At 35.8% G+C, this 24,612-nt stretch overlaps 2 protein-coding genes across 8 annotated transcripts in view; one reads left to right on the top strand and one right to left on the bottom strand.

Moving 5' to 3' along the window:
• The window catches only part of LOC145944285 (UNC93-like protein), a 12,201-nt gene extending 8,875 nt beyond the window's left edge, over positions 1-3,326 (top strand). For all 5 annotated transcript variants that reach the window (XM_083052539.1, XM_083052537.1, XM_083052538.1 and 2 more), the window contains one exon: positions 413-3,326. In XM_083052539.1, coding sequence (XP_082908665.1) covers positions 413-633 — 221 coding nt within the window. In that variant the 3' untranslated portion in view covers positions 634-3,326. The remainder of the gene's footprint in view (positions 1-412) is intronic.
• Positions 3,265-24,612, bottom strand: Slga (proline dehydrogenase slgA). Of its 3 annotated transcripts, none has more exons than XM_083052533.1 (11): positions 23,543-24,604; positions 10,679-10,887; positions 10,060-10,241; positions 8,381-8,445; positions 8,122-8,306; positions 7,847-8,021; positions 7,660-7,770; positions 7,432-7,563; positions 7,161-7,360; positions 6,990-7,078; positions 3,265-6,887 (listed from the first exon to the last, which is right to left on the bottom strand). In XM_083052533.1, the coding sequence occupies exons 1-11, from the start codon at positions 23,864-23,866 to the stop codon at positions 6,682-6,684; spliced, it is 1,878 nt and encodes a 625-aa protein (XP_082908659.1). In that variant the 5' UTR covers positions 23,867-24,604; the 3' UTR covers positions 3,265-6,681. The 3 variants fall into 3 exon arrangements, 2 of the variants coding, with proteins under 2 accessions (XP_082908659.1, XP_082908660.1); XM_083052534.1 differs by having other exon boundaries at positions 23,529-23,665; XR_014426647.1 differs by lacking the exon at positions 3,265-6,887 and having other exon boundaries at positions 7,161-7,373; positions 23,543-24,612.

The raw sequence follows: 24,612 nt of genomic DNA, 5'->3' as shown, positions 1-24,612 counted from the left end.
TCAAAGTTTCGGAAGTGATTTCCAAGCTCCGTTTCTGTCAGTCGCGGCTGTATCTTGTCAAGACGCGGCGCCGTTCGCCAGTTGTGCATACATAACGAATTGTGCGTGCGTATTCGAGCAGTATTAAGCAAGCAAACGGAATATAAAAGAAAACGGATTCGTTTTTGTATACGCGAGAAGCTGGAAAAGCGCGGAGGGAGAGAGAGAGAGAGAGAGTATCAAAAATAACCGAGTTTAATTTAAAACACTCTCTCGGTGTTAAAACATAATAGATTAAATATTTGGCCATGCAAGATATCGGTAACCCGAAAGAATAAACACGCAAAAACACTTGTCATGCGAGAACGAGAACATTCTCAAGACGCGGGTTGCGAAAAGACAGAAAGAAACTCTGAAATCTTTGACATTTCAGCGCTGGTGATGGGCCTCTACCCGAACGCGTGGCAAGGACCGCTGTCGACGTCGCTCTTCTGGCGTTGGCTCGGGCTGACCCTCGCGCTCAGCCTCCACGGAGCGGTGTGCACCCGTTATCGCGTGCTGGGCCTCGCCGCGACCCTGGTCCTGGCGGTGGTGCCGTACCTCTGGCTGGAGGGCCGTCTAGCCCGGCGGGGTAAAACGCTGGCACCCTTATGACCAGGCGACTCGACGGCGAGCGAGCGCGGGTCCACCAGCGTCGAGACGGCGACGGCGACCGACGTCAGACACCGGGGGGACTGAGAGCGAGCCGTTCCGTCCGGCCGCGCGGCGAGATCGTGGACGGGGATCGTGACAGGTAGACGCGGTAGCCACAGGAGCAGTAGCCTGATGACGCAGTTGCAGGAGCAGCAGGGTCGGGACGGTGCGTCGAGCAAGGTCAAGACGCGACGCAGGGCGAACAGCGTCGCGTTCGCCTGCCGCACCGATTACGGCCTGCCGGACGACGACGATAGTCCGCCGAAGAATCCGTTGTTCCTCGTCGCACCGGAAGCGGAACAGAAGCGTCGCAGAAGCGCTACCGACGGTGCCGAGGGAGCGAAGGAGCGCGCCAAGGTCTTCACGCTCTCGTGAGGAAGGCGTCTTCTGCCTGCGACGGTGCCGGAGACTTTGCTTCCGAAGAAGCGTCGTCGGTCCATGTAATAGCCGTACTCTAAGCGTACGATGTTCTAACGCGATGCGCTGGATAACGTGTCGAGAGAGGTCTTTCCGAGAGCTTTCGGACCTTCCGACCGTATATAATCGTCCTTCGATCTCAAAAGATTCTCAAAGAAGACGAGAGATTTCTCTCCGTGATACGAGAGAAATTTCTCCCAACTTGTGTGTTTACGGTCGAAGAGATGAGATTAATCGTGAAAACACGTAATTTACACATACATACACGATCGATACACTGATATCCAGCGCATCTCGTGTGAGCACAGAGTATTGTAGCTATTGCAGTGCCCTATTTAATACTCGATTCGGAAGAGAGGGAGAGAGAGAGAGGTAATTCTCTCTCTTTCTCTTTCCCTCGCGAATTTGGAGCGAGGACGGCGACGATCGATAGGCGCTTTAAAGCTCTCTCCGGACGCGTTTAAGCCGCGATTAATGAGGATAACTCTTCCAAAGCTGGATGGAACGGCTGTGTATACGGACACTATATACATACACGTGTGTGTGTGTGTATATACACACACACATACATACATACATACACGCTTTTTTCCCGCTACGGTGCGATCGATGCACACGACTGAATAGCGGAAAAACGACATGCATACATACATATACGTATGTACATAAATCTACATATATCGTATTCTAATATCGAGCGTACCGTTTTGTATCACTCGAACGAATCGCCGTTTGACGTAACGAAACGTCGAGATGTACCTGATGTCTTTCAAGCCAAGCTACATAAAGTATAAACGGAATCGCTTCGCGCGAGACACCCGATATATATATATATATATATATATATATATATATATATACATATACCTCTCTATTTATCGTAGATGCTCGTATACAAGCCTTACGGGCGTATCGATTTTTTTGAGCGAACGACTCTTGTCATTTTATATACCGATCATACTCGAAATAATGGGTAAAATGACACAGCTGACTCGCGATCGGCAACAAAGTCGAATGCGAATCGACGTCTACAGTGAATCCAAGCGCTGTTAAGGATTTAAATATATCACGACAATTCAGATAAGATTTTTTATGATAATAATTCGTCGACGAAAGAGTTGCGTAAGAGGGAGAATTTTCCTTCCTCGAAGAAATATAGCGAGGGAGCGACCTCCGATATACATAATTCTTCGCAGATGAGAAAAGCGATGGGGTGTGCATCGTGTAATTTTCGCGAAAAACAATCGCTATGTTTGAAATCCGTTTAGGAATTTTCCCCCGATTATGCGTAGTGATGATGATGACGGGGTCGTCTCCCGGTTGCGGACGTTTGTTTTGTTACACGGATCTTAGGCTAAGCAAGCGAAACTGTAATCGCATAAAGTTTAAGGAAGATTAATAAGTGTTATCTCGTTTAATGTTACACGTGTAGGCGGATCGAGCGATAAATTAGGACGAGATTGAGGCAACATATCAGCATCGACGTACAGCATCGTCTAACGGAAACGGAGCCTGGTTTCCATCTGCCTACTCTCAACAGGGATATGCATATATTGTTTGTACAAGCCGTACCGTAGAGCGCGCGATGAAAACGCGTTGACAGGGATAACTTTTTGCACGTCACCGTAAAAAAAAATTAGAGCCTCTTGGTATCAAAATATTTAATTAATTTCTTATCATTTATCATTTTTATCATTTAATGTATGCAAACAATAATTGTGTTGAGAGAGAGCCGAGGATGCCATATTATTTAATTTATATATATAATTGAATCGATTGTAAAATATTATTTAATTTTACGAAACTACTTCCGGAACCAAAGTTGCTTCCGCCGGTGTCTTATGTCTTATTATCCCATTTAACGGTACAGTTTGTTATGCGCCTCATACGTGTTTTCCAATGTTCGAATTAATTACGCTTGATCGAGAATACGGAATCGCAGGACGATGAGATAAAAAAAAGTGTGTATCGCGAAAAAGGAAGGAAAATCTGCTAGGACACAAAAACGCTCGCAGGATCTGTACTCACTCAGCAATAAACTTGCTCACACAACTTCCGGTTCGAGGCTCGCGGCCGATCGTCCGCGGAGCAAAAAGAAAAACAAAAAAGAATGCGAAAAACGTTCAATGTCCTAGTGAAAGCGCGGAATGAGGAATATATATCGTCAGTGGCAAGTTGGGGAAAGGCATATATTATCTGTATATTTCATGAAATAATAAATATTATCTTATTTTATATATCTCTCGACCGACGCTTTAATTCACTTTCATGTGCAATGCGCAAAATTGCCATTTCTCGAAAAAAAGGAACGACTCTTGCCTATCTATAAACATTTCCGAAGGGAAAGACAAACATTCTTGACTGTTTCTTCTACAAAATTGTAGAGAGAAGGGACACGCACTCTTTTTTCTTATTTCCTTTTTTTTTTTTATATTTAGTACTTGGAATTACTTTCATCGTAGAGATCGTTGATACTCATTCGTTTTTGTACTTCATAAAATAATAATACTAAGAGCTAGTTGCGTGAATCTCGAGACTTGTGGCAGATTTTTCCGATCTTCCTTAAACGCTCGTTAACGAAGATTAATAACTTATAACGACATATGAATTTGCGAGGATTCGTTGAAACTAGAAAGCAACTAATAATCGTCGCTAATGAGCGTCTATTAAATATAAAGAGAGAATTGCACGTAAAATGGTTGTCAAGGAATGAAAGGAAGAAAGATAAGATCGGTGAAATCGGCTACACGCACGCAATTCTTAGCGTTAAAACTACTTCAAAAATTCGAAAAATTAGACTGAAAAGGATAATGAAGAATTGCACCGCCACTTTAACGCTTTGGCAGTAAAGTGAGAGCATAAGTCTCGCGACAATTCTTCGCCATTTCTGATAAATGCATTCATCATCATTATCACCAGCATCGCGCTTTACTCTGCTTCGAACTTTTACTAAGTGACATAAATGCAAGTAACAGGACTCACATATTTTATACATCTATACATATATACATACATACATACATATATATATATATATGTGTATATACATGTGTGTTTATGTATGTATATATGTATATATATATATGTATACACACATACACACACGTCAACATTGTCTATCTAAATTATTGTCAATATCTTATGTCTTACATCGCGATCACACGTAGAAGTTCGCGTTTGCGAGAGCACGATAGGGTACGAGTTAGCCAGCCCTAAAGAAGGTCTTTTAGAGCTCAACGGATTTCATCAAGATATATCATCTAAAACTACACACGCACGCACGCATACACGCACACACACATCTATGCACGCACGCATATCCAATACACCACATAGACACATGGAGACACTTAGCTATTAGCCCGTGTGTAACTTGTAACAATGCCCCTTTATTTATCTTTTTTCATCAATCTTGTTTCTCTTTCTTTTTTTCTAATATTCGCATGTAACACATGATTTGCAGAAAGAATTTCTTTATACTCGCTTCGTAACTCTTCCTTTTGCTCTTCTTCTTTCTCTCGTAATCAACATATACGCAGTACGTCTCTGCGAAATATCTTACGCAACATACTTCGTTTGAATTACTATATAATTATGTATGTACTATAATCAAATGTAGGCTACATATACAACACTCTGAACGTAAACGCTTTCACTTCTAACATAGATAGCAAAAAGAACAAAATGAGAGATCACAAGTTCATATTCGTGTACATACAGATCGCTCGACAAACAAAATAATGCGTATTGAGTATCAAGACAATCCACGTGAGTGCGATAATTAAGAACAAAAAATAATAATAATAAAATAGTACTCATCAACTTCGAATCATCTATCGCGAGCATCGAAATACTGTCCTAAGAATATCAGAATGCGCTATGCAATCTTCTTGGAAACGTTTGTACAATCTTACAGGCTAAAGTATCGTAACTGTTGTTGATATTACGTCCTTTCCGGAGTCGCGAGTTACAGCCTTGTATGAATCGAAGAGTAATACTAAATTTTTAAATATCGGATTTCACAATTTTTCTTTCCATTGCCTAATCTCACAATAATTTTTCTTTTAGAATCTAAATTCCCTTGTAACGGATAAAAAGAATTAGTTAATACTTAAAATTTTTATTCAAATCACGGCATAAATTTATTTCTAAATTTATAAATCAATCTTCCTTTATCTTTTTCCTTAAAAAAAAATGAGGATGGCAAAGTGGGGTCATACATATTTTATCGATATTACTGCGATTACTTGCAATGTTCTTCAACAGCGCCGTATGCTTTTTTTTTACGGATTATCTAGTAACGCGAGAAGCAATTTTAGGCTGAAGCGAAATGGGACTAACATTTTGTGTACGTATGTGTGTGACTTATCTACAGTTATTAACGTATCACAAAAGAAATACCGCATTGCTCACAGATCTCCCTGGCTTTCGCTATCGCCATATCAGCCCAAGATTACTTTCGTAACTCGACACGCATGTACTAAACGTGCGTGCAAAAAAACGATTCTCTCTCTCTCTTTCTCTCTCTTCTGCTTCGTATTACCAAAAGCATTTGAAAATTCGCATGTCTCTCGCTAAGATACCCCTAAATCTCATTAAATTTTCACCCTGTTATTTTGTCGCATTTCTAAGAACCATCTTTTCGTAATACGTATATTATACTTTTCCCAATCGGTCCTCCAACGTTCCGAGTACACCGAGTACTAAAAGACTCGCCGGTGACGTTACATCTTAATGGATGTGCGATGCAGCCACTATCCGTTCCTTCCTGGTAACTATACGCACCGCAATTGTTCTAAATAATCATCAAGATGGTAATAAATCGCGGGTGTTGCCATTCGGATACGTGAGCGGTATTTTTTCTTTCCTTCTTTCTTTTTTTTCATTATTTTTTACTCTGTTAGACAGATACTATGGACGATAAGACAATGTTACGTGAACACAATCATAAATAATTGATGCGCGCGTGTATTATTTACATATGAAAAATATTCGACGAGATTCTCAAAAAAATTATAAAACTTGAAAAGAACGTGCTAAAAAATCAGAGCCTATTATCTCCCGACTGTCGGCGTTTCATATCAAACAAGCTACCGATCGATTCTTTAATACCGCACAGAAAAAAATATCACGAACTATGAGTTAAAGAAACGATCATTAATTTCAAGTACTTGAAGCGTGGAAAGAGCCAATCAGTATTGACTCTCTTTGCCGAATCTTCGTGAAAACGCTTTCTCTGACGAGTGAAATTGTAATTGTAACACAATCACTAGTATTTTTTGACCATAACGGATGAAACGAACAAATATGAATACTATAGTTCTATTAGCAGCTTTGAGCATCGATGCATTCGAAAATATAACATCAAGGCGATTTTTACGTAATGAATAACACTGCGCGTATAGCTTTACATTTTCACGCGCTCGCAGCTCTTTCTTTAGAGTACCACAGCAACAGTCCGTCAAGTTACTTTAATGACTTACTTCAATTCGAAGTGCCCACATCTTTCGGGAGAGTTCTCAATAATTTACCATCACTACTTAAATTTGATACTTAAAATCCTGTCTCTGTGCAACTAAACGGATCGACTGTTCAAACTGGAGTATAATTGCCCTTGGGTTTGTAAAAGATCTTGCCGCGCACTATACGTCTCATGATTTCATTTAATAACAAGCGCTTCTCTTTCTTGATCTTCGTCAGTATACCCCGGTTCTCTTGCGCGCGCCGCGACAAATACGGCAACACTTCCTTAACCGGTCCATACGGGATGTACTTGTACGCAGAGTAACCAGATTGACCTGGAGATGTTAATCGAATCATGCATATCGTTTTGTATTTTATATTTTATCTTTTATCGTTAATGCTTGAAAAAGACTTAAGCTTCAAATATCTCTATTTACCTAATGGAAATGTTATGTAGTCGCACATTCCTAATAATTGACCGAAACATATAACCTTATCCTCCGGTGAAATTCCAATTTCCTTCATTCTAAAACCATAAAAAGATTATTTCATTTATGTACACGTCTGTTCGTAGCAAAAGCAAGGAGCAAAGTTGAGGCGGCACTCACTTCTCGATCGCGAAACGCACAGTATCCTCGTTGTGCGAGGCAACCATAATTCCTATTTTCTTGGGATCCTGTCCCTTATCCTTATACTGTTTCATCCGCCTCAAGCACTCCATGAGCGTTCTGTGATAGGACTCGGTCGTCGCCTCGTACGTGGGATTCGTAGGATCTGGATAACCCATAGCTGCCGCTCTCGCTCTTTCCTAAATAAGAACTCTTTGATACTTCGCCTTTAATAAACTTTATTAAATAAATACGAGAATTGTCTGCCAACCTGTTCAATATACGCGCCGCGAACAAGTTTAGCACCGAAATAAAAGTTTTGACGTTCCGCCTGTTCGAGGTCCGTTTTCACCTCGTTATACGCTTCTTGCAGATACGTCTGGTAAGTGTTGAATACCACAGCCTGAGAAGTAGACCGATATTTGGCAGTGAGAATATGATTCACTGAAAAGTAGCTAAGTGATAACGTCGCGATCTCCTGAAAACATTAAAAGAATACCTTTTTCGTATTGTACTTGCGCATCATCTCCAGCGTCAGGCGAGAAATGGCCGGTTGAAAGTACGTCTGTTCCGCATCTATCATAATACGAACGTCTAGATTATCAGCCACCTGAAAAAGTAATTATTTATTTAGTTTATAAAACTCTTATCAACAAGAGAAGGAGGATAAAAATTATTATGCATACCGTGACAATACTATTTAAACGTCTGATCATATTCCTAAACATTTCCTCCTCTTTAGACGTAAGCTGCGACATTAATCTGACCATTTTGCCCGTCTTAATATCAGGTACTTGGAAAGTTTCGCTCAGTTCATAATTTTCGTCTAAAATACCGCTCCACGGGAAGAGATGAATCACACTGCGTGGACAAAAATATCCGTTACTTGCGATACTAATACATTCGTACAAATGCTAAAACGTCTCACTCCATCAATTTTTTATTTTGATTTGACGCATACCCTTCTTTATCCGATTGAATTTTTTGAAGGAACTTTTGCACCGATTCCTCGTCTTTGATGTGTGCCTCTTCGAATTTTTTTCTAAAATCATCTGTTTTCACATGCTGAGCCAGAATGGCTCCCTCGCCGCCAATAACGTCCGACATGTACTGCCGTGCGCGCATAATTACCTCTGACAATTGAAGCTGAAATATAATTTGTCTATCAGTCATGGGTTTTACAGTTAAGTGCAATTCCTAATAAAAATAAAATTACCAACCAGAAGCTGCGGTCGGCCAAGCGCGGTTAATTTGACAGCTGTGATGCCCATACCCATCGAAGCACCTGCAAAGAATATAGATATTATAAGAGATACATTTATAAATATATATAAGATATATTTTGTGTTACACATCGTGTTATCTTATAATATTAAACTAGATCATTTTTTTTTCTATAAAAAAAGAACGCGCGCAAGAAGACACTTGTGGATCTGGATAATTAAGGATAATATAAAGTGGAAAAAAAATTATTTCAAGGAAAAAGAAGGGAAGGTGTATCTTCTTACCAGGACGGGGATCGGCTTGGTCATGAGTGGTAATATTCTGAGAAGGATATTTCAGCTGTAGAGTCTTTACTTCATCCTCTGTACAAAAATGTATACAGCTCTTTATCGGCTTGCGTCTAATAGTATATTGATTTCTTTATTTTTTAATCCATTTGTGGCAGCTTTTTATTATTAGCATTAGATTAAATATTTTCGTTACACGTTATGTCATATAATTTGGCTGGAAAGCGTGAGCGATAATTCTACACGCCTACCGATATTTATAGACTACAAGAGAGCTATATGTCTCTCGTGGAATTTCGAAAGATCCATCGTCGTCGAGACGTCATTGGTCGCCACAAGGACGTGTGACGTTTTTGTTGACGACAAAATGTAATACTATCGTCAAAAAAAGAATATGTATCTCGCATGAACGAGAAAGAAAAATTCTCTAAAAACGGAGATTGATTTTGTACATAATATTAGCTATCGCATTTTCGCATAATTAATCTTCCCAGAAGTAATTTTATCATATCAAACTTTATTAACAAATAAATATAAGAGGTTCTCTTATTTAAAATACACAAATATAAAAAAAAACAGTTGAAGATATTTATTGGATTATTAAAAAATCTTTTGAAGACAATTATTTCTGCATCTTGTTTTCCGCTTTTACGAATGCTCGTTTTTTATATTTATAAATTTTTAAAATTTTTTATTAATTTCTTGTTAACTTTATATATTGTTATCATAATTACATTTTAATTTAATTAAATATAATGTATTTCATTTAATTGAACTCATTTAATTTACTCTAATTTTATTTAAATTTTAACTATTTATTTAGATATAAGCAATGTTTGAAAAACGATGAATTTCATATGTTAATTCCTGACGTGTATAATCCTGAACGCTCGTGAAATAATAACGTAAAAATCAAATTCTACGATAATATTATAGTAATACGGCAATCTTGTTGGATTATAAAGTACCGACTTCTGTAGATAGCGACGATGTGCATTCAACTGCATTATTCGAATATCCCGAAAGAGGTGAAAAAGCATATTTTATAAGCCGATATTATGGCATTTCGTGTGAATTTAATATTCGACTGTGCTTTATTTGCGAAATAGATTGAAGTAGAAAGGAGAAAATTTATAAATTATTTAACTTTAATTTGAAAAATTATATACTTGTAATTTTAAAATATTAAGAAAGCTACATTTATTAAATTGAAAAGTTCAGAAAAGTATTAAATTACAAGCGTTCAAGTAAAAAATCAGCTATATAAGCTGCTTTTTTAAAGGATACTCTATATGATTCATGTCAAAGCCAAAAGCAAAGGATGGAATGTCAGGGATTAAAAAGAATTTAAATGTTTGAGAGGTCTAAAAATAAAATTGATGACTCACTCGCCACTGCCTCCAGACATCTGATAAATATATCCATGTTTCGCTCACAGGACGCTTCGTTCAGGTAGAAATACGTCCTAGCCGATGACACCTTGTATCGTCGATCAGCGAACGACTTCTCCACGTGGTACTTTTTCAGCGGACCTTCCCTCTTCTCGTCACCCGCTTCTGATACCGAGGCTCTGAAATGAAAGAATATATCAAATATTCAGCGTTTATTTGAATTATTATCGCTGCACACCTCATTTGCATCTTTATTGAGCTTTTTTTTTTTTTATTTGCTCGAATTCTTTGCATTGAATTATTTCTTCAGATTACGATTATTTTCGATCGCGTATGCTGATAAAAATTGAAGCAAGATTTCTTCTTTACGTACAGAAAAAAAAAGATAAGCGAACGTAAATAGAGAACTGTGTCTGATATTAGCATTATACATCCGTTGAAAGGTGCTGTAAAGCGATACGTTGGATTAAATTTCATACTTGACGAAGGGATTCGAGAGAATAGGCGCGCTACTTTCGCAAGGACATTGTATAAAAAATCAAAAGATCAACGTTCGATCAAGTTATCATATGACAATGGTATGCAATTATTAAAATATGACGAGATAAATACTTACTTAACCTCGCGCCGCTCGGCCTCCTCCTGCGAGATATCTTCTTCGACGGAGTAATCAAGAATCGGTTTTACGCCAAATTGTCGTAACCTGTCCAAAACTGGTGTGATCTGTACCTCATCCTCTCCGGCAACGAAGTGACCGTAAAACGTTGCCTTCATAAGCTTTGTGAACAGCTTTTCGCCCAACATCATTTTCGTCAGTTTCATGAACTGTTCGTATTTAAATTTCAAATGATTAGATGTATACAGTAGTGTGCTCTGTCGAATCAATAATATATGCATCGAACATTATAAATCTTTGCAATTAAAGTAAGTTTTTTAAAGTAAATTTAAAAAAAACTGCGAATAACAGAGTAAATTTTTATTAAAAAGTTGAGTGCAAATTTTTATAGAAAATTTAATTTAATCATGAGAGAGACAAGTATAACAATATATATTTGAATCAGGGTTGGCATGTTTTAAACAATTTGTTTAAAACTGTTTGATTAAAACATGTTTAAAACAGTGGACACTGTTTTTTTTGCTTGTTTAAAACATGTTTTTTTTGTTTAAAACATGTTTTTTTCTTACTTTACTTAAAAACACGTATAAAATAAAAAAAACATGTTTTAAACAAAAAAATCAATGTTTTTTGTTTAAAATGAAAAAAACAAGTTTTTTGCCAACCCTGATTTGAATACATGTAAAAGCTTTATGCGGTAAATTTATCTTGAAAATCAAACCAAGGCAAAATAAATCACAATGACAACAGTCAAGAACAATTACATTGTTAATTCTTTTCTTCCTGTATGGTCTCACAGTACATGTGTGTGATTTATGTATTCCATTCAAATATATATACTACTTAAAAGAGACCGCAATCGCGAGACGCAAGCGTAACATAATGCGAAGAAAAATGGAAGAATTGCTGCTAATTTTTCGCTCGTGGAATTCAACTCGGAGCCAACGTTACGTAATCGCTCGGAGAGACGAAAACGTTGTCTTATATAAGTATAATACGCCCTCGCAATAAAAATGTGGGTTACATCGCGGCTAACGATCACGTGGATAGTTGCCGAATATCGATTTCTTGATGAGAAAACGCTTATTCTCGGTATGCGAATATCGATCTCTTAAGAAGACGTATGTGTGTTCTCAGTATATGCGCCATTATAATCCCGCCCGATATTAAATGCCACAGCCAAGAAATTTCAGAAAAGCATGAAATGTGTAAGAAGCATAATATAGGGGATTGCTTCAATTGTTAATGTTGCAAGCAATTTAAAAATATAAAATTTTCGTAATTGAAAATTCTATTGCTCTCTTATAATATAAAGATACGCGATATATGCAGAAACGAATATAAACATGTCATACTCGAATATATATTCACGAGGGTTGAAACTCGACGTTAATTGCTCGTTAAAACCGATGTCTGATATACTAACAATGATATATCATGATTTACACTTTGTGATTCGTATTGCGATTTTGCAGCCATCGTAAAAAGGCACGTCAATCAAATACATTTGATTGAAATATAGTAAATGTGGAATTCAAAGCAAGCGTTCAAAGCAAGTTTTATTGAGATATCGAATTTCTATTCAATGTCCTATAAAGACAATGCTGTTTATTATTGTAGAGAATGAGTATGTTATTTTACACATACACATACAGTTATACAGGGTGTCCCATGACTGAAGGTCCATACTTTAAGGGCGTATTGCTGATGCCATTTAGAGTAAAAAAAAGTCTAATAAACATGTGTCCGCAAATGCTTCCTAACAGAAATACAAGCATTGAAAGTTGATATGAATATGTGAAACATTTTCTATTAGTCTGTTATTATTTACATTTTTATCAGCCTGGTATTGTTTACATTTTCTGTCGGTCTGTATAATAATTCGTATCATGACCGTTGGATCGGAAGAGGTGGTCCAGTTTCTTGGCCTCCCAGATCACCAGACCTAACACCCCTGGACTACTTTCTTTGGGGGCATATGAAGTCGATGGTTTATGCGAAACAATCTCACAATGGGGATGAACTTATTAACAGAATTATGGATGCGGCAACACAAATCAGAAATTCTCCTGGAATGATGGAGCAAGCTGTTAGATCACTTTTACGCAGGGCAAGACTTTGTATTCAATCTGCAGGATGTAATTTTGAACAGAATTTGTAAATGAACAAATTAAATTAAATGTCTTTCTTTTCTTTTCTAAATGGCTTTCTTTTTTTGAATATTCAACTTTCAATACTTGTATTTCTGTTAGGAAGCATTTGCGGACATATGTTTATTAGACTTTTTTTTCTCTAAATGGCATCAGCAACACGCCCTTAAAGTATGGACCTTCAGTCATGGGACACCCTGTATATGCCACCTATTTTATTTTTTATATAAAAATAGCCAAGAGATATACAACTGATTGCTTCTGAAAACTGATGACAACTTGTGAGAAAGGATCTGTTGTTTTAAAGCAGGAAGCAATTAAATCGAATAAGAGATTTTTGGATATAAGAAGAATGGAATTTACGATATAAATCGAGAGTCGAGACTAATGATTCACCGAATCTGATGACAGATAAGCAGCAGATATTAATAGAACACATAGTAGAATACCGATTGCAAACCTGCATAGAATTGTACTAAAAAAATAATGATATCAAACTATTGTATCAAGAGAAAGTAGAAACTTGTATACAGATTAAAAATTAAAGATAATACAAAACACACAAAAAAAGCAAAATTAAAAATTAATAGAAATATTTAAAATTAAAAATGTTTTATACAAAAATTAAAAATGTTTTAAAAAATGCGATATAAAACGTATTAAGTAAAAATTAATACGCGCATGCTTATTAACGAAATTTATTAAGAATATAGGAATATGTTTAAATTTTTAAGTACTAGATCTATTTTTGTTGTACAACAAATTTGATAGATATATTAATTGTGTGCCTGTAGGTTAAAAAATCTCTCAAGTTCCGGAATACAAACTTACTGGCTGATGACTGCTTATTAAAGCAATTACATTACACCAGACATCAGGTACTAAATATAATTTCAAATATTATAATTTTAAGATGTATCTAGCCATATTTCTTCTGAAAGCAATTTTAAATCACATTTATAATTACGCTTTAATTAAAAAACTCGGACGAAGTTTATCTCGAGATATAATATTAGTTGTGCTTATCTCAATTATATAATATTATATAATATTATATAATTATATAATTTAAATAGAAATGCATTTAAATTGTAATTTTATACAAAAATATTAATAAGAAAATATAATAATAAAAAATAATATAACAATAATAATAATATAATTATTACTATTAAAAATAGAGTAATATAATAATATTATATATTGTATTATTGTATTATTGTAATAATATAATAATAAACAATATAATAAAATATGTTTAAAATGAGTAAAAATGAGTTTTACAAGATATTCATACTTTTTCTTAAAATGTTTTAGAATAAAGTATAAAATATCTCACTCTTGTAAACCATTCAATTTTTAGTTTCTACTTTAATAATTGTTTACACCTTGGCGCGAAACACTATCCTGATAGAAACAATCTGCTTGCAATAAGACACGGGAAGGTTGTTAATTGCAATTGCTTCCCTTATCGATTTCGTCAGATGAAATCGTAGAAATAAAATTGGGATGCGGCCAAGAGACAGAAAAAACATTTTACAAACGAAGGAGCATGCGTGGAAGTTGATTTTAATTTTATCGTCATTCATAAGATTTCACTATCGTCCCGGGGAATTTTTCCGATATATACAATTAAAAGACATTTTATTGTATGTAATAGCGCGATGTAACACACATTATAGAATCTATATTTTCATTCCATGCATTCTTCATAATAATTTGTACTAATCAGCTATTAAAAATTTAGTCACTTATTAGATATGATGCAAAATACTGTATAATCCTGATTGTGCATATAATGATAGTAATTAATAGAGTATATGATAGTGTTTGTATGAAACAATAATACAAAGCAAATTTGAAATACGAATTCTTACGAGTGTTAAGCAAACAGATAGATAAGTTGATTTGTATTATATAGATGGTCGACAGAGGAGAGTATATACTTAACCACGTCACTTAAGTCATTGTTATGTGTATCAAACTCGAGAGGCTGCCGGAGCTTACCAAAGTTTGCCAACGTTATATATACCTATTGATAAGCCTATGAGCAGTGCGTACAAATCGCTCGATAATCTCTCTCTTCAATATCTGCCGTACAATGAATTTTTTTACTGGCGAGATTATAATGTGATATGAAAATAAATATAACATTAAATGTGAAAAATTCAATTAAAAAAATATTACGCTCATGTTCCAAGTACTTAAGAACAAATGTGTGCAAGTGTATTACGATTCATCAGCCTTTCATAAATTTAAAGGAATCTACAAATAATGTTGACTTTGACACCAACGTCGTGTTTATGCAGTCGCTCGAAATTGATCGAAATCATGGAGCTCAGCATAAATATATGCATAGTTTGGTGTTATTAACTACGTGCGTCATTCAAGAAAGGAGTGTCTATTAGATAATTGAAATAAAATTAATCTCTGACATCCTGTGTAAATCAAACCACTACCTTCTATTTTTTATGTGTTTCATTGCAAATAATATATACATATTTTACTGAAGTTTGACAGTGAGAGATGCATTTCTTGGCAGTCGTACGAGTCGTTGAACTGCATTGTCTATGTCTTGTTTAATAAGTCTCAGATCGATGATAGTAACTGGAGAAATGCGATAATATGCTATGCACGATGCTATGCGATTCGAGCTGACGATTGGATCTACACAGTTGAAAAATTTGTGTTAAATTTAACAAATATCACCTGTCCCAAATGGTCCACAGAAATTTTTGTGTTAATTTAACATAATACGGATATGTTAAATGGTGACACGAATATTGTGTTAATATTTTAACATAAAATAAATGCAAACTTCAAATAAAATTAAAATAAATTTTGTGTAAAATTGACATAGTTTTAATGTAAAAATTAACTAAAAAAATTGTTAATTTTACATTTTATCACCCCCACTTATATTATAAAGTAAAATTAACATTTTTTTTCTGTAAATTTTAACAGATAAATCTTGTCACTAACAATACAGAACATATTTATTGTGTAAAATTAAAAATAGATATACATTGTGTTATTTTTACACTTTTTTTTTAGTTGTTTTAATAATTTAACATTTGAGTCCAATTAACATAACAGCAATATGTTAAATTAACACATAAATGTGTTAAATATTTAACACAAAAATTTTAACAGGGACCGTTTTTAACAAGAAAACACAAATTTTCCAACTGTGTAGAAAAATTCCCGCCCTCGGAAATACACATATGCATCTCTCCATTCGATATTTTTAATAACATTCTCTTATCATCGCGGTCGTAAATAATTGCGGATTTATTCTGAGATATCGAGCATCGATTTAGGGTAAGAACTCAGATTCCACACTTGAAATTTGTCGAGTCATTTGACATTGACAGTGAGATCGGTATTATGAGCCATTCTGTATCATGCAATACACGTGCACATTGTTGTGTACGCCTGTAAATGAACATAGGGAAAACCTGCGGCGGATAAGAAACGGTGTGAAACACTTGAGATATCATGACACCGATAATGACGGCTTGATTCAGAGGAATCAAGTCGTTATTGACGCGACGCGTCTATTTTTAAATCCTCGCTAAACATTTTAATTTAAGCAATTATTCCGTCGATCGACTAAATCAAATGTCTCCTTAACATGCACTCTCTTTAATTAATTATCAATACAATTAGAAAATCATTAATCGTGGAATACCCAGCACCCATATACACACAAATACATCATTAATTCCAATTTAAATCAAATTTTATTAAATTTTATCAATTTCATTAAATTTATTCGAATCAATTTTAATTTAATTCAGTTGATCTTTGTTTTAAATAAAAATACTCGGACTATTTTTCTTTTCGCGAGATTCTTTTCACAAGAATCGGATAGATGCATTCTGAAAACAGTATCGTCATCAGAGATGATTCTTTGCTATTGCATAATATAAAAGAATACGGAATTAATATATAAACATAACAATAAAAATTAGTGTAATCTATTAAGTAATGACTTAAAAATGTTCCAAGCTTTATATTAATTACTATAATAATGGTACTTTATGTATTATATATATTTACAAGTAATTTAAAAAGAAATAGATAAAGGACATTACAATAGATTCAAGAGAGAGGATCAGACACTTGTTTAACCGATCGATTCGATATAATAATATTGAACCGGCGATCCGTCAAAGACTATCCTCTCGTTTGTCCCTGGCAGAGGTCATATACGAGGAGGCGCCAGACAAACTGGATAGCCTTGGAACTACTCATCGCCATTAACCGATCGCCGGATTAATCTCTCGTATGTGCATGTAGGGCACCCCTCATAATTGACACATAGCTACTAATCACAAAGCATGCTACGTCACACCAGGAAGACTCGCATGTGCGCACCAGGACTGATCGAAATCCTGAATGTGTCAAGAGCGGAAAATTTCTAGAACCATTGAAAGAGGAGGTCAAAGGAAGAAATGTTTGCCCAACTGCCTCGGCGAGACAGCTGAGTTAAGACATAATGCGAAAGTGTGATGCAACGTCAACCTTGAAAAAAATCTGGCAGAATAATGTTTCGTAAATGGATTCGCGTGAAATATAACGCCTCGTATAACATTGAAGAAAATTTGTTTATTTCAAGATAATAATGCTTGAGAGAGTTGGAGTTTCGCTCGATTTTATGACAGATGATTCGTAGGAACTAGGACAAATGATACGATGCGCTCGGTGGAGATTTAATATTGTTGAATAATGACTACAAGCTAAACGTCAAAAAGCCGGCCAAAGGGAGAAGACGGAGAGTATTTTGTAACCATAGTATGCTGAAAGAATGACTCTTGATGACGGGAAGACTAATCAACGCACGAGTCTCGCGAGCAGCAGACGCGGCGACGCCTGGTTGCATAACGAGATCAGCACGAATGCAATAATAATTCGCGGAAGATGCACAAGTCACGCGCAACAATCCGATTTATTCGCATAGCGATGTACGAAGATTCGATATCAAGCTCGATCTTACACGTGCGTCCTACGCAGGGTTGGCCGGAAAAGTCCAGTGAGTGGAAAAAATCATGGTAAATTCCGGTTTTTTACCGTCTCGGACTTTTTTATCCAATGGAATAAACTGGCAAAAACTATAAAAATGATTACATTAAAATATATTTATATAATTTTATGAAAAAATATGCGTTTGCTTTAATTAATAAATCATATTAATCACTATGATTAAAAAAATAAGAGAAATATAGAATCTTCTTTAATTCAAATTAATATATGAGAGATACATTTTTTTAAACTTTAAAGATATAAAAAAATTTTTTATTTATTTTATTGTTTTTATTAGAAAGTACCAGTTTTTGCCGGTTTTTTCCGGAAAATACCGGTTTTTACCACTGGCACGGACTTTATCCAGAAAATGTGGAATTTTGCCAACCCTGGTCCTACGAATCTTTCTGTTATAAAATACAGATACACGTGCACGAAAGGATAATCAAATAATTACAGGGAGGAAAGAAAAATACGGAAATAATTCTCGATCGCAACTAATGCAATAACAGCGTAAAGTTCCAAACTTCAATATTTATTCAATGAAACCTCAATCGTCATAAATCAAATGTTTCATTAAATTATGGCTAAATTTGGCTTCTTAATTAACATGTTAAAAATCGCGTATCTGCGCAAGCCTTTTAGAGATTTATTTTTTCAAAATCTATTTTTATGCTATTCCAGCCAACATTGTAATTCGAAGGTGTGTATATGCTATTTTTAGAAGTGCATAGAGATGTAGCGTATACAAGAGTGCCTAGTCTGGCACATTGTTTGAACAAAAGTCTGGCACGAAAGAAAGCGAGGGAGCCAATATCCCTCGGGGTCAGATCAGATTCTTAGGATCGCATCGATAAGCGATGCATATAGGGCCTATGCCGTTTGTTTGTTCTTTATTCTGTAGTTTTCGCTCGCTGATTGTTCACGGTCGGCATGTGAATTATTCTTCAACGTTTTTCATACGGCTTCGGAATTAATAAAATGCCCTCCACCCCGAAAAACGCGCCCTTTTTCCAAGAATCACTCGGACTCTCCCCGATCTAGAGGAGTTATAAAGTCGAAAAGTTTTCCTTTAAAAATTCGATGTTGTTAACAAATAATTAATGGTTTGAGAGAAAAACTTGTATTCTTATTTTATCATAGATATATAATGGCGTTAAAAGACTATCGCGATAAAATTTGCATAATGCAGTCGTACTAATTGTTTCGCGAAATCGGATCATTTTTTCGGTTTTGTCATTTTTATTTCGTTGTATTTGCGGCTTTCTCGTCCATCAGAAATACGCTCGGTTCGGTCTCTAAAACCTCGATCTAATATATCGTTCGTCTGCAATGAGAATTATTACGTCTCGCGATGACGAAGAACCAACATTGAACGGATACGATCGATACGGAAATGTACGAGAGACGAAGAAAGTAGTTCGTTCGTTATGTCGAATCGTGGTTTCCGGAAAAGAGAGAGAGAGAGAGAGAGAGAGAGAGAGAAAAATATTTCCCGTCCAATGTTAAACCCTGCGCACAATAGAGAAAATATTAGGAACAAATATTAAATATTAGGAATAAGAATTATTTTAAAATAATAAAATCGAAAAAACTCTGATATAAAAATACAAATTCGAGTATAAAGGACTATAGTATAAGGGCTAATAAACTACTAAAGAGTCTTTTATACCCGAATTTGTATTTTTATTATTAGAGTTTTTCTCCGATTTTATTATTTTAAAATAATTCTTATTCTTAATATTTAATATTTATTCCTAATATTTTTCCTATTGTGCGCAGGGCCTTAGGCTCTGCGCACAATAGAGAAAATATTAGGAATAGGAATAAATATTAAGCATTAAGCTTACTGCACAATATAAAAGTACAAGCGATAGGAACAAAAAATAGAAAATATTCATCAATAAAAGCAAAGAATATCCATTGTTATCCCCTAATATCTATCTGCTTTTGTTGATGTACGCATTTTTATTCTCTGTTCTTAGGTCCTGCGCACAATAGCAAAAATATTACGAATAGGAATAAATATTAAGCATTAAGCTTCCTGCACAATACAAAAGTACAAGCAATAGGAACAGAAAATAGAAAATATTCATCAATAGAAGCAAAGAATATTCATTGTTATCCCCTAATATCTATCTGCTTTTGTTGATGCACGGATATTTTTATTCTCTGTTCTTATTGCCTATATTTTTATATTGTGCAATAGGCCTAATGTTTAATATTTATTCCTATTCCTAATATTTTTTCTATTGTGCGCAGGGCCTTATTGTCTATATTTTTGTATTGTGCAGTAGGCCTAATGTTTAATATTTATTCCTATTCCTAATATTTTTTCTATTGTGCGCAGGGCCTTATTGTCTATACTTTTGTATTGTGCAGTAGGCCTAATGTTTAATATTTATTCCTATTCCTAATATTTGTTCTATTGTGCGCGGGGCCTTACCGTAAACGTTTTGTGTCCTGCCGTGAATTATGTCTCGTCAAACGACCGAAACATTAATCAAATGCAACATTTACATCCGGGCGGGATGATTTATCGAATGATTGTATATGTGCATGAGTTTACAATGAGTAATGCGGTTGATGGTATGTGCACGTAATTTTACGTTACGTAAAGTTCGGCAAGATAGATAGGTATATAGCGATTTTGTTGCATACAATGGTAAGATGCATCTTGCAACAACGTCTGCATCGTCTATCCTCTAAGAATCGAATAATGTTCGAGAAGCGCGGAAAATATGTATAATAATGTAAAGTAAATGTAAGGAAAACTTTATCTCTTTGCGACGATTTAGGAGAAAAACATGATCGCATTACATTTATCGTTAAATCTCCTTATATAACCGTTTATTTTTTAACATATTATATATTTTAAATTGAAGAAACAAGTATACAAAATTCTCTCTAATTTTCTTGTTAGAATTTACCCTGAAAATCATGTAATCGTGAGACAATATGGTATGGAAAGAATTTTAAAAATATTTGATTAATTTTACCATACTTTTAATAAATTTTACTATACCTACTTTTAGTAAAATTAATCAAACATATTTTATATTTTATTGTGATAGATATTATTATTTTTTATTGCGATAAATATTAATCAGAGAAATTCTCATAACATTTTTTTCATATCACGAGTATCATGATTTTCAGGGTAAATTCTAAGAGAAAATTCTCTCCGTGTACACAAAAAAAGACAAGTGATTTATACATGATCGATTATCTTCTTGCAATTGCACATACATATAATTATTTAATTATGTGTTGAGTCTAAAGGTAAATGCTCGAATGGCTCGAATTTACCAATTGCAAAACTTTTACAAAGACAGATTTGCATATGTGCATTTAAAATTAAAATTACTTTTTTAAAATTCTTTATGTCAGACTTTACATCAAAATTGGTTGGTAAACTTTTCAACAAATTCTTTTCTACAATGTATCATTTACAAACTTATTAGTTAAAGTCAAGGATACTTATTATCTGCAAACTTGCGAAGCATTTATGAATTGAAAATTAGAAACGTTTACTTAAAACGTGTCGTATTTTTATCTCACACAATTTTTTAAGATAAACGTACAATGTGAAAAAAAGAAATGCATTTCAGTCGCAATATAAATATTTTGTTTTTCTTTCAGTTAAATTCTGCAGGAAATTGATTCGCGTTTTTTAGTAGTAAATAAATAAATAAAAAAAAAAGAATCCACATTTCTATCTAGATCAATTGAATCAATGATAATTTAAAGTCACGCAAAATGATTGGAAATATGTAACGCAATATATAATAGAAACTATAGTTATTAATATTTCATATAACCAGGAATAGAAATTCCTGGAAAAAACAGGATCGGCAATTTCCTTAATGATCGATTAAGGCTCCTGATGGGTGCTCACCGCGGCCATATTGGATTGTGACGTCAGAGGCGAGAAAGCACACGCTGAAAATTCTTAGATGCCATTTTTTAATGAAAAGATATTTCGATTAAACAGCACTTCAGATGGTTTTAGCACACTCTTAAAAACCCCCGAAAACTATCCTTTTCCCTTTATAATCAATCAACATCTGTAAAATGATCGAGATATCAGACTTTGACATGCGGAACGACTGCGCATGTGCAAAGACCAGACGGACTGGGCTTCATAATATTACATTTTACAGCTGTTGATTGATTATAAAGGAGAAAGGATAGTTTTCGGGATTTTTTAAGAGTGTGCTAAAGCCATCTGAAGTGCTGTTTCATCGAAAAATTTTTTTATTTCGAAATGGCATCTAAGAAATTTTAGCGTGTGTTTTCTCGCCTCTGACGTCACGATTTCGACATGGTCGGAAAGGAGCCAGGAGCCTTAAGGAGACACAATTGAATTTCGCAGAGCGTTACTACACGTTTATCCTTAAACGTGAGGGAGTTATGTAATTGGTCGGCGATGGTTTGCGGCAAAATTCCTATGTCGATATCGGCAATAGTGGAATCAATAACGTTCGTCGTCTGAGCCACCTTAATGCAAATCGCGCGTAAAACGTAAATTCCAAAACGATGAAACATTATGAATGACGAATTAAAATGTCCGTCGGTCTTTCCTAAATTTTTTTTTTTAAGGGGCTCCCCACGGCGTTATCGATCCAAACTCACGATTGCATCGGCTGATCGTGATAAATCATGAATGATGGATGATTTATATTTTATATCGATAGCAGCGGAATTACACATATTTAACAAGCGCGATAAGATTTTAATAGATGCGTAAGCGCCTTCTTCAAAGAGATAGTTTTCCTTACATTTAGCTAATCGACTCCTATAAAACATGAAACATCATCTAAGATCCGTCCGTATATGACATGGTCGACAATTCTTATGAAACTTGCATGGAAGATTCGTTTCAGAATCGGAATTGAATTTCTGATTCTCTTTCTTAGATTATACATGACGTAATTTCTTTTTGGATAAATGATGTATAAATAATGAATAAGGCAGCAAAAGAAAATCACGTTATCCTGGATTCATACGTTGCGAATATACAGCTCATAGGTAATAAAAATAATCATTTTGATATCATTTTGATTTGATATTTTGAAGGATATGAATCTACGTCAAATATTATACACGTACAAATCTCTAAAAGGAAATGTTACTGTCAATTATCGAGATAATTATATCACATTTGCATTATATTTCTATCACACGAATATTCACAAATAAAACATCTCGCTTATTACATTTCGATCGATGGCGAAAAATATTTCTACTACACAATATAAATTATTATTTATTATCCGCTTATCAGTCCATGAAGAATCACTTTAAATTGGATGCAATCAATTTTAAATGAATAGAAAAACGAGCTTCGCATAATCATATAAGTTTGCACATTTAATATATGTATTAATGATGGAAAAAAAAATTCATATTTTAAAAAGAGAAAGGAAAGTATAATTTATTATTAGAAGAAAAATGATTCAGGCCTGAATCAGAAATATGTTACTTCTCTTTCTAAATTAAAAAGAGATCTATGCTATCTACAGCAATATACGAATAAAGACAGAATTTTGTATTATGTAATAAAAATTACAATCTTAATTAAAATTCGTAAAAAATAGAGATTTAAATTTACTGAAAAATGGTCGATCGACTTGGAAAGCGTGAGTTAATCAGCGTATAGAAAATGTACATACATGTGGAAACTCACCTTCATGTTGTGCTCCACGATGTATTCGATGGAGCACATCTGATAGACGATATAGGCGCGCATCAGCTCCTTGGTGGTCTTGCTCTTGAAGGAGGCGACCGGGTCGTTAAACTTCAAATCGAGTGGGTCGACCTGGCGAGGCGCCGCCGGCTGCTGCTTCTTGACGTCAGCGGTGGCGTCGGCGGCGGAGGTCGCGTAGCCGCGCACCTGTACCCTCGTCGTCACGTTCTCCAGGAGGCCGATCACGGGCAACGGCGACACGCCGCACTTGGCCAGCTTCTTGCTGGCGCAACATCGCCGAGGCACGCTCCTCAGAAACGCCATCGTTTAGGCGAGAGAGGTTGAAAGGGAGTATAGGAGGAGAGAGGAAGAGAGCAGACGAGGAAGGAAAGGGAGGAGAGCGAATTAGCGAACGAGAGAGGCGACCGTCGACGACGCGATGTCGCGTTTGCGACTGTCTTCTCACCGAGGCTGCTCCGGCTCTCCTTCAGAATGACGGACGGAACCGGATGGGACGTGAATAACGAGACGAGCACTTAGGAAGAGAGAGAGTAGGAGAGAGAGAGAGTAGGAGGGAGAGAGAGAGAGAGAGAGAGAGAGAGAAAGAGAGAGAGAGAGAGAATAATCGGCTCACCGACGACGGGATAAATCGAATCTATCGAATCCGGAAGGCGGACGCGATTCTTCTGCGGTGTCTCCTTGTGACTGCACAATGTGTCCAATCGAGATTCACATACACGAGTCGCGGCGACGCGGCACGACTGACCGATGATGATGACGGGACGGCAGCGGTCGCGCGTCGTCGTCCTCGTCCTCGTCGTCGTCGTCGTCGTCGTGACGCCGGAACGTAGGAGGCTCGACGTCAGAGCGAGCGAGAGAGAGACGCGATCGCGCGACTATAATAGTATACGGAATACAATGGCGACCGTTCGCCGTGTGTGCTCTCTCCTCCTCGCGACGCGACGGAAATATTGATTTTCGTTCGCCGGGGACGAGTCCGACAACGTACCGTTGGCACCGGGTCCGCGGACGGCTTAAATATAACGCGCCGCGTCTCGATCAGAGTTCGC

Source organism: Prenolepis imparis, unplaced genomic scaffold, assembly GCF_030444845.1.
Source record: "Prenolepis imparis isolate NDT839.2.m4 unplaced genomic scaffold, iyPreImpa1.0 SCAF_13, whole genome shotgun sequence".
NCBI classification, from domain to species: domain Eukaryota; kingdom Metazoa; phylum Arthropoda; class Insecta; order Hymenoptera; family Formicidae; genus Prenolepis; species Prenolepis imparis.
Note: the sequence above shows the minus strand (reverse complement) of the source record. Positions and strands in the feature narration are given on the sequence as shown.

What these genes read in the sequence shown, in the direction of transcription:
- Slga (XM_083052533.1), bottom strand. Translation starts at nt 23,866, where the DNA reads ATGGCGTTTCTGAGGAGCGTGCCTCGGCGATGTTGCGCCAGCAAGAAG. An exon ending in GCCGAGCGGCGCGAGGTTAA is followed by an intron (nt 10,242 to 10,678) that starts GTAAGTATTTAT and finishes CTTTCATTTCAG; the next exon opens with AGCCTCGGTATCAGAAGCGG. An exon ending in GTTTAAATAGTATTGTCACG is followed by an intron (nt 7,771 to 7,846) that starts GTATGCATAATA and finishes TTACTTTTTCAG; the next exon opens with GTGGCTGATAATCTAGACGT.